The following is a 14687-nucleotide window of genomic DNA, read 5'->3' on the forward strand; positions in this document are numbered from 1 at the left end:
TATATGCATGTATATAAAGTAAACATTATTATTGTGTATTCAGGTTGACTTAAACAAGTAAATTACAAAGATAAATTCTGAAAACACAGAATAAAACAAGTGAAGAAACTACGTAATGTTCTCCAAAGATTATCCATCATATACATGTAGAGCTGGTCTATGCAAAGATTTTGTCATTGGAGTAGTCAAACAAGATACTGAGAGTGGGCTGGAATATGAGATCAACAACTCAGACTGCTGTTGAACAGATGTCAAATTTCATTACATGTTATTCAGTTTATTATGATTAAATATCTCTAAACTTCCACTATTAAACTGACAGAAATAAGGTACCCAGTGCCAGGCATAGAGGGAGGTATGCATAAAAGACAAAGTTGCTTTGACATTTTGACCATCTGTGTTAATCACTGATTCAAAATTTCTGTCTTTGTTCATTTGTCACCACTACTTGCTTGTGGTACTGACAAAAGAAAGTCATATTGTAATCTATAATATTCCATTCCAGGGATTTAATCACTTCAACTCAGGAACTTGTCCTCAACAGCTGGAAAGGTTACTTCTGGACTTGATTCTGAACATAAGTAGATCTGTGTACATTGGCTATGGGACCTAAGTAACATTCCCAATTTCAATGTATTCTAGTCATGCACACTACTGGATAACTGGATGTCAGAGCTTCAAGCAAACATGCCTTCTATTCCATCCTAAAAAAATAATGATTGCTCGGGTGAATTTTAACATTTTTTTCTTTGTGGGCAATATTTTTATGTTAGATCTTACTTTGACGACCTGAAAACAGATGTCATGGGTAAGTTTAACCAGACATTTGTGAGAGAATTCGTTCTTCTGGGTCTTTCTGGGTACCCAAAACTTGAAATCATTTACTTTGTTCTAATTCTAGTGATGTATCTAATGATTCTAATTGGCAATAGTGTTCTCATCATAGCAAGCATCTTTGATTCCCATCTTCATACCCCCATGTACTTCTTCCTGGGCAACCTCTCTTTCCTGGATATCTGCTACACATCCTCCTCTGTTCCCTCAACATTGGTGAGCTTAATCTCAAAGAAAAGAAACATTTCCTTCCCTGGATGTGCAGTGCAGATGTTCATTGGGTTTGCAATGGGATCAACAGAGTGTTTGCTCCTCGGCATGATGGCTTTTGATCGCTACGTGGCCATCTGTAACCCTCTGAGATGCTCCGTCATCATGCACAAGTTGGTGTATGTGCTGATGGCTTCTGTGTCATGGCTTTCTGGTGGAATCAACTCAATTGTGCAGTCAGCTCTTGCCATGCAATTGCCATTCTGTGGGAAAAATATTATCAATCATTTCACATGTGAAATATTAGCTGTTCTCAAGCTCGCTTGTGCTGATATATCCCTTAACATTATCACCATGGTGGTATCAAATATAGCCTTCCTGGTTCTTCCACTGCTGGTTATTTTCTTTTCCTACATGTTCATCCTTTGCACCATCTTGAGGATGAACTCAGCCACAGGGAGACGCAAGGCCTTCTCCACCTGCTCAGCACACCTGACTGTAGTGATCATATTTTATGGTACCATCTTCTTTATGTATGCAAAGCCCAAGTCCCAAGACTTGCTTGAAGAGGACAAGCTGCAAGCATTAGACAAACTCATTTCCCTGTTTTATGGGGTAGTAACCCCCATGCTGAATCCTATAATCTATAGCTTGAGGAATAAGGATGTAAAAGCTGCCGTGAAATATCTGCTGAACCACAAACCTGTTTAATAAGAACCCTGGGATATGTCTGTTTTTGTGTAACAAGCACAAAGACAAACTCATAGGCAGATTTGTGAGAGCCTTCTTTGGGGAAACCATAATTAGAGACAGATATTCTTTTTCTTTGCCTGTACGAGCACTGCTCTATAGTATTCTATACTGAAAACAGTAGCCTGCTATAAACTAAGCTTCCAGCATGCCTTTGTCTAGATCTCACAAAGACAGTGTATTCCATTAGAATCTTATCCCTTGTTGTATCTGAAATGAGCGTTCCTGATGTACTCTGTGGCAACATAGTGGGACAAAGTCAACATAAGCTTTGGAAGTAGAGAGGCAAGGGTCCAATTTCTGCTCTACCACACATAATTATGATATTGGATAGTTTTTTTTTTCTAAGCTGTAGTTTCTTTGTACTTGTTTATTTATTACTTAAGTAATTTACTTGTAATTTGTGATAACAGCATAAATAAATCCTAGCTCCAGTGTTGTTGAAAGTCTCGGTAAGTTGGAGAAAACACCTAGGATAGTACCAGTGTCATAAAAAAAAAAAGTTTTTTTTTTTTTTATATTGTCCTACAATTTCAGAATTGAAGCTAAAACTCTAAATTGAGGACTAAACATACTACTTAACCCCACTTATTCTTCTGTGCTACTAAATATTAGAGCCAACTATCTCCCCCTGACAATCACCCTGTTCATATCAATCACACTCTCCTTTCTCCTCCACATATCCATATAAAGATCTAGCCAGAGGAAGAAAGAATGATGGGAGTATTTTACATTACGGGGAGTGCACAATGAATGGTGAAAGGCAGTTTCCTTATTATTCCTGTGGAAGAATGGGAAAGTTGTTTTTTCCCAGTCTTTGCCAAGTGAGGGGGTGTGGCAAGACAGTTTCTTGAGGGTTTGGATGCTTGCAAAGGAGAGGCTGTCATCTGGCTTGATGTGAGGAAGCCTGTTGAGCTCTAGAGTCTGCAGAACAGCAGAGGAGCTAGCCTAGAGGAGGGAGAAAGGTGGGTATATAAGGACCTAAAAAAAAAAACAAAACCAACCCAGACACATTTCACATCTGCCTAAGATGTTCTTATAGGCTCAGAAAGAGTGATGAAAGTAGTGATTGAAGAAATAAATATATTTCTTGTTATTCTCCAGTGAGTTGGAACTCCTCAGTAAATCTGTTGTAGCTTTTATCTTTTCTGTAGATTGCTTGTCTAGAGGGCCAAAGCTGAGCACAGAGTATGTTTGGGACATGCAATCCAATGTAAGCTATTTCTTAGCCCATTAAGACAGCTCTGGGTTTCGACTATTTTCCTACTCAATTTTCCTCTTTTCAACTGGTTTTAGAACCACAACGTGACCTTGTATCTCCTACCTGGGGACTTTGCTCTCTGCCAATCTACTTCCTTGGGGTTAACCCAGGTTTTTGCCTAAGTGCTCTGGTCACTAAAATTCTGCTGACCTGTCACTGACCCACCTAGACTATTGTCACTGCTGAGAACTTCCAGCTGCTGGTCCTTCTCCTCTGTGTTGGATCACATGGGGCATTGCTTTTAGTTCTATTCAGACAGGACATACCAAATACTGTGGATTATGACTTTTTGAACTTCTGGCACCCTTCCTGCCCTCTCGCCAAGGAGTCCTACATTTGCATCTGATACTTCTTTAATCCTCTTTAGCCTTTGAACAAGATTTTAGGCATATAAATGACTTCGTTTCTATTGTTTCAGCCAACTTTTTAGCACTTTAATTTTTTTCCCACAATGTAAAGGGTGTCAGTGTCTTATATGCAGGTTTATATCAGGTTCGAACTCTTACCCTGAAAATTTTATTAAAATCCTCTTTCCCTTGGCATTTAGAGGTGGGTGCAAATTGACCTAGGTATAGACAGATGTGCTCATATTAATCAATGACCAGAAAATTATCAGATTCAATAATAAGCTCCCCTCCCTAGCAGATTGGGAAATCCAAAAGATTAAGTTTATTATTTTCTGATTAATAAATAAATATTTTTCAAAAATTCCAAAAATATCAAAAACTATAAAGAGAAAAAACATTGTTTTCACTATTACCACTTCCCAAAGATACCATTTTTAATATTTCTCTTACTAATTAGAAGTCATAGCATTCACTATGTTTTTGTATTGATTTATCATTCAGTGTACCATCAGCAATTGAGGATTAGAGTTTTTCTTTTTTTTTTTAATGCTGTATGCTTACGGTTTCACAGGATAAATTATGAGAAGTAAAATTAATCAAACAGGTGATATGAATCTTTTAAATTTTTTGGGTAAATTGCCCCCCAGAAAGATCATACTACGCACACACACACACACGCACACACACACACACAGACTTATAAGCCTATCTTTTACCTATCTATATATCCATACATACACATACACATTTTTCTTTAAAACATTTTTTAGAAGTTTTGAAATATTTAACAAAAGAGTGAGAATAATCAAATAAAACCCTGTGTACTAATCACACAATCATGCAGCTTAAATAATTACCTACACATAGCCAGTCTTCTTTCATCGTTACCTAAACCTACTTGTATCCTTTCTCCAGATTATTTTGAAGCAGATCCTGGACATAATTACATCATTATATATTTTTCTATGTTCATATATAATCTATGGACATATACTAAGTACCATCATCCACAGTGTATTCTTTGAGAATGCACTTCTGGAGCACATAAACTATGGTATAAATGATGCCCTCCCTAGCAGATCAACAGGACAGAGCTGGTGAGGACTGTCACTAGAGTCACTTGAATCAGGTAAAGGGAATCATTTCTTAGCTCCAATAGATTATGTCTATGAGATAATGCATGCTGTATGTTGACTGAGTTTGTACTTTTCAGAGGAAGCCATAAATTGGGAATTAAATGGTGTGGCAATTATACAGGATTGGGTAATTACAGAACTCATGAGATTCCAGAGTGTATACACAAGCCTGTTTAGAACGTCTTAGCCTATGTTAGTTTATACACCAAACATGCTGTTCCCATTAACTGTTATCGCTTGAGTTGAATTCGAGTAGATGTTTTGGACCCCAAATCTTGATTTCCTCACAACACTATCATATAGGCAGTAGTAACCTCCAACTATAGTTAGAGCATGTCAAAGAGTTTCCATAGGCTATGTTGACAAACACTGGACCTATCAGTGGTAAGTAGCTGAGCTCAGCAAGTCACCTTAAACTGACCCTCCTATCAGTTTACCAAGTATTCTTTACCTTGACTATTGGCCTCCATGTACAAAAACATGTTATATAGGCATTAGGGCACATGATATTTTGAATTTCAGCTTCAAATATAGAAGACTGTTTCTGGAGGCAAATAGCTTCACCGTTGTGGGTGGCATCTGTAATATATCTAAGAGGTAATATTCTCTTGCCGTTAGCCTCTCCTGTGATACCAAGGTGATATTAGCTTTCTCTTTTTTTTTAATTCATCTTTTTATTATGCTTTAGTGAAAGTTTACAAATCAAGTCAGTCTCCTATACAAAAAGTTATACACGCCTTGCTATGTACTCCTAGCTGTTCCCCGCCTAATGAGACAGCACGTTGCTCTTCTCCACCCTGTATTCCCCATGTCCATTCAACCAGCTCTGTCACCCTCTTTCTTCTCATCTTGCCTCCAGACCGGAGTTGCAAACATAGTCTCATGTGTTTGCTTGAGCTGAGAAGCTCACTTCTTACCAGTATCATTATCTAGCTTATAGTCCAGTCCAATCCCTGTCTGGAGAGTTGGCTTTGGGAATAATTCCAATCTTGGGCTAACAAAGGGTCTGGGGACCATGAGCTCCAGGGTTCCTCTAGTCTCAGTCAGACCACACAAGAATTTGAAATCTGTATCCCACTTTCTCCTGCTCTATCAGGGGTTCTCTGTTGTGTTCCCTATCAGGGCAGTGATCAGTGGTAGCCAGGCACCATCTAGTTCTTCTGGTCTCAGACTAATGGAGTTTCTGGTTTATGTGGCCCTTTCTGTCTCTTGGGCTCATCTTTACCATATGTCTTTGGTGTTCTTCATTCTCCTTTGCTCCAGATGGTTTGAGACAAATTAATGCATCTTAGAATGCCACTTGCTAACGTTTAAGACCTCAGACGCCTCTCACCAAAGTAGGATGCAGAAAGTTTTCTTTGTACATTTCGTTATGCCAATTGCCCGAGCTGTCCCCTGAAAACATGGTCCCCAAACCCCTATCACTGCTATTCTGGCCTTCAAAGCTTTCAGTTGTATTCAGGAAACTTCTTTTGGTTTAGTCCCATTGTACTGACCTCTCCTGTATTGTGTGCTGTCTTCCCCTTCACCTAAAATAGTTCTAGTCTACTATCTAATTAGCAAATACCTCTCTCCCTCCCTCCTCACCCTCGTAACTATCGAAGAATATTTTCTTCGGTGTTTAAACTTTTTCTAGAGTTCTTATAATAGTGGTCTCATACAATATTTGTCCTTTGGCAACTGACTAATTTCACTCAGCATGCCTTCCACATTTCTCCATGTTATGAGATGTTTCACAGATTCGTTATTGTTCTTAATTGTTGCGTAGTATTCCATTATGTGAATATACCATAATTTATTTATCTATTCATCCGTTCATGGGCACTTTGGTTGCTTCCACTTTTTTGGAACCAGTGCTGCAGTGAATATGGGTGTACATGTATCCGTTCATGTGAATGCTCTTATTTCTCTGGGATATATTCCAAGGAGTGGGATTGCTGGATCGTACGGTAGTTCTATTTTTAGCTTTTTAAGGAAGCACCAAATGGATTTCCAAAGTGGTTGTACCATTTTACATCCCCATCAGCAGTGTATAAGTGTTTCGATCTCTCCACAGCCTCTCCAACATTTATTATTTTGTGTTTTTTTGGATTAATGCCAGCCTTGTTGGAGTGAGATGGAATCTCATTGTAGTTTTGATTTGCATTTCTCTAATGGCTAATTGCATTATCTTTATTGACTCCCTTTCTATTAGCAATCATTTCCCCTTCTTTCCATTTTTCATTAATTTTTGCCCAGATTATTCCCCTTGGGGTAGGACTCTTAGGCTTAACAAGAGGACTTACCCATAATGCTGGCAGCAATATAAATGTAGACATTTATATTAGCTATTCCCAGTCATATGGCATAGGGCTCGATAAGCGTGAATATGTAGGTCTTCCTCATTCCCTGGTTAAGAAAGATACACAAGCCATTAACCCACTTCAAAAAGGTGAAAAGAAGGAATGATCCATACTTTTAGGAATGTGGACAATAATAGAAGTATTGTTATGTATTGTTACAGTGTCATGTTTAGCAAGTGATCCTCTGGAACTCATAAATGCAAGTCATGTTTCACCAATACAGGATCAGGGAAAGAAAAAAAATCTCAAAACAGGGAAAAAGTTTTTATGAGTGTCTGTGTCATCCTCACTACCTTTTCCCTGTATTTGCAAAATATATATTGCAAAAATATCTCAACAATCTATCCAATGGCAGTGCTCATTTATTTCCACATGTGGTTTTAACACACACTTATTCAGCCTTGAAGGACATCCTTTCAGTTCTCATCACCCCTCAATTAAGTAAGCAGGGATTTCAATTCTCCATTCCAATTTTTTATCAGTCCACTTCTTCATGGATAACAGTATATACAAGCCTGATGCCTTGTAAGTCATCGTTTTATTTCACTTGGAGCAAAATGGGTTCTTTAAATGATCATCATCCAAATTAAAACATTTTCTCTAGGTCTGTAGTAGTGCTTCTTTTGCAAGGAGTGTGTACCCAAATCCAGAATGAGTATCCTTACTCAAGACTCATTGTTATCCTCCTGAAACAAAGGGTAATGGTGTTATAATTAAAAATTAGCTTTGACACATTTCCATTTGTCTTTTAATGTACACATATTTTGTTTGTGGTGTGTATGTTTCTTTGTGTCTATGTGAGTGCATAAATACTGCTTCTGATTTCTTAAACAAACTGTAATTTGTCAGAATCCAAATATTTTACCATGAATCATCACATTTCTTTGAATATTACAGTCAGAACCTAGAATATAGCTTAATAGACTTTTCTGAAACACTTTAATTAAGTAATATGCTATCTCCCTATCTAAATTCATGGCCTAAACTATCCATTATGGGTTTGTTTTTCTTTTGCAGCTTTAAGCACATGGATTCACTTTTGTCCTGTGGATTTATTTATTTTATTGCTTATTTGTATTTATTTTCTTTTCATAAAAGAGTTGGGGATGGTATCCTGCATGAACTTATCTTCTCAGAAAGAATGAAGATAAAGCAAGAAAAAATGTTAAACTATAATGTGTTTACAGCAAAAATCTGCTTTATTTCTATCATAATACCTGCATTATTTTTTCATTTTAGCATTTGACTTTGGTAATTATCATTTGAATTATTGAACTCTTTGAATTAACTTTGTTTTGGCAAATAGGTTTTGAATTTAAAAGTTCTCATATTTAATAATGTTTGGTGAACATTTGTCCTGTGTTTCCAAAAGTGACATGGGCAGAATTTTATTTCCTTTTTGAGCTTTAGTACAGCTACAATTTATTCCTAACACTGCTCTTTATTGGATCTGTGGGACACTGTCCCTAACGTACCAAGAAGTCTCTCCGTTCCACATATCTTTCACTTTAAATTGCATTGGGAATCGGGGAACAATTACAATAACTTGCATAACAAGTATTTACTCACTGTCATCTGTAGAATCTGAGATCATTTGTTGAACCTTAATTCGGATTGCCAACATAAACATTAAGAAAAAGTAACTGACTCTCCTAGGGGGTGGAAATAATTTTCTTATATACAGGTAAGTCTCGTATACCATGAAACTTTACAACTTCAATCTGTAGTTAAAGTTATTAAATATGGAATTATAATATGAATAGGCTGAGGCAATATAGCTACCGATTTATTATTACCAAAATACTTCCATGGTTTATTATAATTATCATTATTATTACTTTCTGTAGAATTCCCATTCATCCATAAAGCAATTTCCATATGCTATCTGATTTTTTCTTCACAATAATGCTGTGAGAAAAGTAAGGCAGGTATTCCTATCACTGTATTACATATGAGAAAGCTGAGGCTGTAATTAGAACAAAAGAACCTCAAACCTAGAACTTTTGATTCTAAATTCCAAGTGTTTTTGAACTTGATAAACACACTTCATTTCTATTTAAATGAGTTTTAGGTGATTCCTCTGTACTTACATTGCCTAACTTGGTAATTATTTGTGTAAGATGGCACCTTGTTCTGATTGTTGAAAGATACTTGGTATTTTTTTTAACTGAAAGCCTGCTGCAAATGGATAATTGGGGCATAACTGAGAGCCTGGGAGCCCTGGTAGTGCAGTGGTTAAGTGTTAAGATCTTAATCAAGAGGTCAGCAGTTTGAATCTGCCAGCTGTTCCTTGGAAACCCTATGGGGCAGTTCTACTCTGTCCTACAGGGTTGTTATGAGTCAGAATCAACTCAACAGTAATGGGTTTGGTTTTTGGTTTTGGTAACTGAGATCCTGCTACAAGTGAATAATTGGGGTGTGTTAAAGTTGTCCTTATTAAGGGATCCATAAATATTGAACAGGACAATTGCTTAACGTTCTAGAAAGTAAACCTTTATCTATTTAATCAAAACCCATCTGTTAATGTACACCACTGTGTTAGGCCCTAGTTATAGACAGATGAACAGGGCAGATAATCTCCTTCCCCTAAGTCTGTTATTATTTCACAAAATGCATGATAACCCTTTAGAGCACTGGGGGAAGACCTAGCTCAAGTTGGCTTGAGCTGGTGAGGGAATTCCTGCCTGAGAAGGGAAGAATTTGAAGCAGGTGGTGGGGAGAAGCAGTTTAGGTGGCTTAAGATGCATTGACATTACAGCTGTCTGGAAGGGGAAGCCGACAGGCTCTTTAGGTCTGGACCCAAAGAGGCCGAACCAGGAACTTTGCCATGTTTCCCAGTAAGTCAATGTCTTGGCTATTTTTCTTCCTTTTGTATTATGACTGGGTAGATCAAGGTGCTCATGTCCCTTAACCAAGGCATCCTCTCACCAATTTCTGGACCCCAATTTGGGAAGAACTTTGATTTATCATCAGAAGTCTTCTGAGTGAGTGTGGAATCATTTCATAGAAAGTAGGTATTCTGAGGGATATGATTCAGTTCCACAACCCTGAAACTTTCTCCATGATAAGCAGTCCTTAGTCCACAGAATTAGCCATTCTCCTTGTACACTATTAATGGGATACAGTCAGGTTTTATCTTTATGATCTAAATTTATCTGTGGCACTCATGGACTATTCTCTTTTGTTAATATGTGATTTTTATACAGATTTGAATACTGTTAGGCAGGGTAGTGATGGAAAGACCACAAGCTTTGGATCTGGCTCTGCCCACCATTAGCCTTGTGATTTTGGTCATGTGAGCTAATTTCAAGCAAATATCTGGCACATAGGAGCCTGCAATAAAAGTTGCATGAATAAATGAAAATAAATGGGTTTTCATCATCTCTAAAATGTGGACCCAGTATTCCTTCATTTGCCTCTCTCATCAAAATTGAAATATTTACCTTTTAATTTTTAACTAAATTGCTTTTGTAGCGAGAATCCCTCTTTTGAGCTTGGCTTTGGATTCTAAACCGTTACACAGTGTAGCAAAAGTGTCCCAACTACCACCATGCAACAAAAATGAGTGTGAGAGTGGAGTAGTGTGGTTTTGCTGACATTGTCAAAACTGTTATCCCACATGAACCCTAACTTTGCAATTCTGGTTAACATGAAAACTGGTGGCAATTATGGAAAGATGAATTCGCATGTACCAGTAAGTAATTACAGGTGACCATTAATCTAAACATTTTAATTCCTTGTGTCATATTTCTGTTCAAAAACCTCCTAAAATCATATTGTATGATGTCAAGTTTGAAGGATAGTTAAAACTACAGAGTCTAAAAACTCCCTGTGTTTGTTCTTTCTAATGATGGGCCACTTCCCTACAAAAAGAAGTGTCAATTTCCCTGCCTGACTTTTGAACGTGTGTATGCCTCCTGGCTCATTTAGCTTCTCAGATGTGCTTGCCACCACTCCTCCACAGAAACTCCCTTGTATGAAAAGGAGGTACTGCCAGTCTGTTTACTCTGGAACTTTGCTCAACATATTCTCCCTTCTGAGATACCCCTCTTCCTTTCTTCTCTTCTAAACCTGACTAATCCTTTCCATGCTTCCACGTCTGACCCAAGTCTGAAATTCTTCCTGAACTCTCTTTACTTGTGTATTTCTTGTTAACCTACTTCTTCTGGGAACATTTACAATATTCACTCTGGCCTCACAATTTAATTATATTTTATCTTGAATTGTACTATATGTAGTTTTCCTGTTACCCTTGCTGAATTGTGAACTTTGTGATGGAAATCATCTTGTATTATTCTTTTCTTATCCTTTCTCTTCTTGGAACAGGATTGGACCCAAGATAGAATATCAGTAAAATCCTACATATATTTATGCAGTCCAGCAAAAGGTTATCCTTCTTTTATAATATTTTTCTTTCAATAATATCTATTTTCCGAAGAGTACAGAGTAGCAAGGTATAACCCTGGACTTTGTCGAAAAACACAAAATAAATATGTTCTTGGTCATTTTCTAGTTTCTTAAGCTAGCCTAATAATAAGAAAAGAAAATATATTTTATCAGAAACATCCGGATAGTCTGTTGATGCACCATAGATGAACTGAAGTTTTGTTACTCAGCGTGTGGCCCCATAGCAGATGCTTCAGCATCCACTGGGTGTCTTATCAGAAATGCAGAATCTGAGGCCCTACCTTAAACTTATTAAAGCAGAAACTTCATCTTAACAAGATCCCCAGGTGATACATGCACTTGAAAGTTTTGAAAGACTCAAATATTGGATTCACTTCATTGTTTCACCAATGCCAGAATTTCTGGATATTACTTGGTGGAGAAATAAGGTATAATAACTTGTGGAGCTGTAGCCCCAAAGACCCCTAGACTTCATTGGAAAGAATTTGAACTTCAAGCCCCACTTTTTACTTATATGTTGGATAACAATGGCCACAGTATATCTTTCACATCTAAAAAAAAGGAATAATGAGAAGAATTAATTTGAATTTTGTAAAGCATAAAGTGCTACACGTACATACCCACATATTTATTTAAACATTACTACTGTTTTCTCAGATTGACTTAAACAAATTATCAAGAATAAATCTGAAGCCATGGAATAAAACAAGTGAGACTAAATATTGTTCTCCAAAGATTTTCCACTGTATGCACGCAGAGCTGGTCAACGCAATGATCTTGTCACAGAAGAAGGAAAAAAAAAATAGAGTGGGCTGTGAATACTAGATCAATAACTAACTCTGCTTTTGAACATCTGTTAAATTACAGTATACCGAAAAACCAGAGTAAACGTGTTGCTGTTGATTCGATTCTGACTCCTAGGGACCTTATAGGACAGAGTAGAACTGCCCCGTAAGGTTTCCGAGGAGCCCTGGTGGATTTGAACTGCCCACCTTTTGATTACAGCTGTAGCTCTTAACCACTATGCCACCAGTGTTTCCAAATTACAGTATACCTGAGTCAATTTACTATAATCAAATTTCTGCCCTATAAAAATACAAAATGAAACTGACTGAAAAGAGATCCAAAATGTAAGGCAGAGAAACAAATATGCATGAAAATCGAAGTTGACTTAAGATTTTGAACATCTATGTTAATCACTGAATCAAAATTCCTGTCCTTGTTGAGTTGTTTTTTCCTTGACCATGGCCTTCCTGCTGGACCTGACTAAATGAAGAAGTTAGGTTTGTCGTCTGTAATATTCTAGGGTTTTTGGAAACCTCAATTCAAGACACTGCCCTCAACATCAGGGAAGGTTGCTTCTGAATTTTTTCTGATCACTGGTAGGTCTCCATACTTTAGGCATGGGGCATAGAAATGCTAAATGTCCCAGTATTATTGTATTCTAGTCACACACACTGCTGAAGATAACTGATAACAGAGTTTCAAAGCAAATATTCCTTCTATTTTGCCCTAGAGTAATGTTTTGTTTTTCAATTCATTTGTTATGTTGGTTGCTTCCCAGTGAAAATATTTTATGTTAGATCTTCCTTTTACATCCTAACGTTGAGGCATGGATAAGATTAACCAGACATTTGTGAGAGATTTCATTCTTCTGGGACTCTCTGGTTACCCCAAGCTCGAGATTATCTTCTTTGCACTGATTCTAGTGATGTATCTAGTGATTCTAATTGGCAACGGTGTTCTCATCATAGCAAGCATCTTTGACTCCCATCTTCACACCCCCATGTACTTCTTCCTGGGCAACCTCTCTTTCCTGGATATCTGCTACACAGCCTCCTCTGTTCCCTCAACATTGGAGAGCTTAATCTCAAAGAAAAGAAACATTTCCTTCTCTGGATGTGCAGTGCAGATGTTCCTTGGGTTTGCAATGGGGTCAACAGAGTGCTTCCTCCTTGGCATGATGGCTTTTGATCGCTACGTGGCCATCTGTAACCCTCTGAGATACCCCGTCATTATGAGTAAGTTTGTGTATGTGCTGATGGCTTCTGTGTCATGGCTTTCTGGTGGAATCAACTCAATTGTGCAAACAGCTCTTGCCATGCGTTTGCCTTTCTGTGGAAATAACATTATTGATCATTTCTTATGTGAGATATTAGCTGTCCTAAAATTAGCTTGTGTTGATATATCTCTCAACATTACTATGCTAGCAGTATCAAATATGGCCTTCCTAGTTCTTCCACTTCTGGTCATTTTTTTCTCCTACATGCTCATCCTCTACACCATCTTGAGAATGAACTCAGCCACAGGAAGACGAAAGGCCTTTTCTACCTGCTCAGCGCATCTGACTGTGGTGATCATATTTTATGGTACCATCTTCTCTATGTATGCAAAACCCAAGTCCCAAGACATGGTTGGAAAAAATGAGATGCAAGCTTCAGAGGGCCTTATTTCAATGTTTTATGGGGTAGTGACCCCCATGCTGAATCCTATAATTTACAGCTTGAGAAATAAGGATGTAAAAGCTGCTGTGAAATATTTGTTGGGTCAAAAAGCTCTAAACAAATAAGACTAAAGAGAAATGTGAAACTTTGTGTATGAAGAATAGAGATAGCATCATTGAGGAAATCATCATTCTTTAGGGAAATCATCGTTAGGGACAGATACTTTTATTTTCTGCCTTCGCTAGTCCTGATCATCTAAAATTACTGACAACTGTAGTCTGATATAAACTCAGCTTCCAACAGATTCTGATCCAGATCTCATGAAGACTATGGATTGCTTTAGAATATTATCCCTGTTGATGACTGAAATGAGTGTTTCTGGTATACTCTTTGCCAACATAGTAGCAAACATCACATGTAAGTTTTAGAAATAGGAAGGCAGGGATGCAAATTCTGACATATCTGCACCTTTATTTTAAAGTGGATTTCTTGTAGGCAGTTTTTAAATCCAGTCTGATAATACACGTCATTTAATTGCTCAGTTTAGACCATTTAAGTAATGTAATTATTATTTATTGTAATGTAATTATGGTTAGATTTGTTGATCATGTTTGTGTTTTTTTATAATTGTATCTTCTATTTTCCCTCATTATTTTTGATTAATTTTATATTTTGTGAAATTCCATTTTATATTCTTGGTTGGCTTATCACTTATACCTCTTGTTTTATATTTTTATTGGTTGCACTAAGGGTAAAGGTTTACATCTTTAACTTATAAATTGTATTTTCTAATACATTTATATCATGTCATGAATAATATATGAAACTTACAACAGCATACTTTCATTTCCTCTCTCATCTTTAGAGATATTGTTGCCGTATATTTTACTTTTCTATATGCTTGAATTCTACAATATTTTGTTATTTTTGCTTTAAATGGTCAATTATCTTTTAAG

The 14687-nt window shown here is 37.1% G+C and overlaps 2 protein-coding genes across 2 annotated transcripts; both read left to right on the forward strand.

Annotated features, from left to right (window-relative positions):
• The first annotated feature begins 721 nt into the window (after positions 1-721).
• LOC100676024 (olfactory receptor 13C3) lies at positions 722-1924 on the forward strand. Its single transcript, XM_003407553.4, has one exon. The coding sequence runs from the start codon at positions 805-807 to the stop codon at positions 1753-1755; it is 951 nt and encodes a 316-aa protein (XP_003407601.3). The 5' UTR covers positions 722-804; the 3' UTR covers positions 1756-1924.
• Positions 1925-12454: 10530 nt separating this feature from the next.
• LOC100676309 (olfactory receptor 13C4) lies at positions 12455-13856 on the forward strand. The gene has a single exon (XM_010587791.3). It carries the CDS (start codon positions 12900-12902, stop codon positions 13854-13856), a length of 957 nt encoding a protein of 318 aa, XP_010586093.1. The 5' UTR covers positions 12455-12899.
• Positions 13857-14687: the final 831 nt, after the last annotated feature.

The sequence above is a fragment of the Loxodonta africana genome, chromosome 9, assembly GCF_030014295.1.
Source record: "Loxodonta africana isolate mLoxAfr1 chromosome 9, mLoxAfr1.hap2, whole genome shotgun sequence".
NCBI classification, from domain to species: domain Eukaryota; kingdom Metazoa; phylum Chordata; class Mammalia; order Proboscidea; family Elephantidae; genus Loxodonta; species Loxodonta africana.

Excerpts from the sequence above, each read along its gene's own strand:
- LOC100676024 (XM_003407553.4), top strand. The coding sequence starts at position 805 with ATGGGTAAGTTTAACCAGACATTTGTGAGAGAATTCGTTCTTCTGGGT.
- LOC100676309 (XM_010587791.3), top strand. The coding sequence starts at position 12,900 with ATGGATAAGATTAACCAGACATTTGTGAGAGATTTCATTCTTCTGGGA.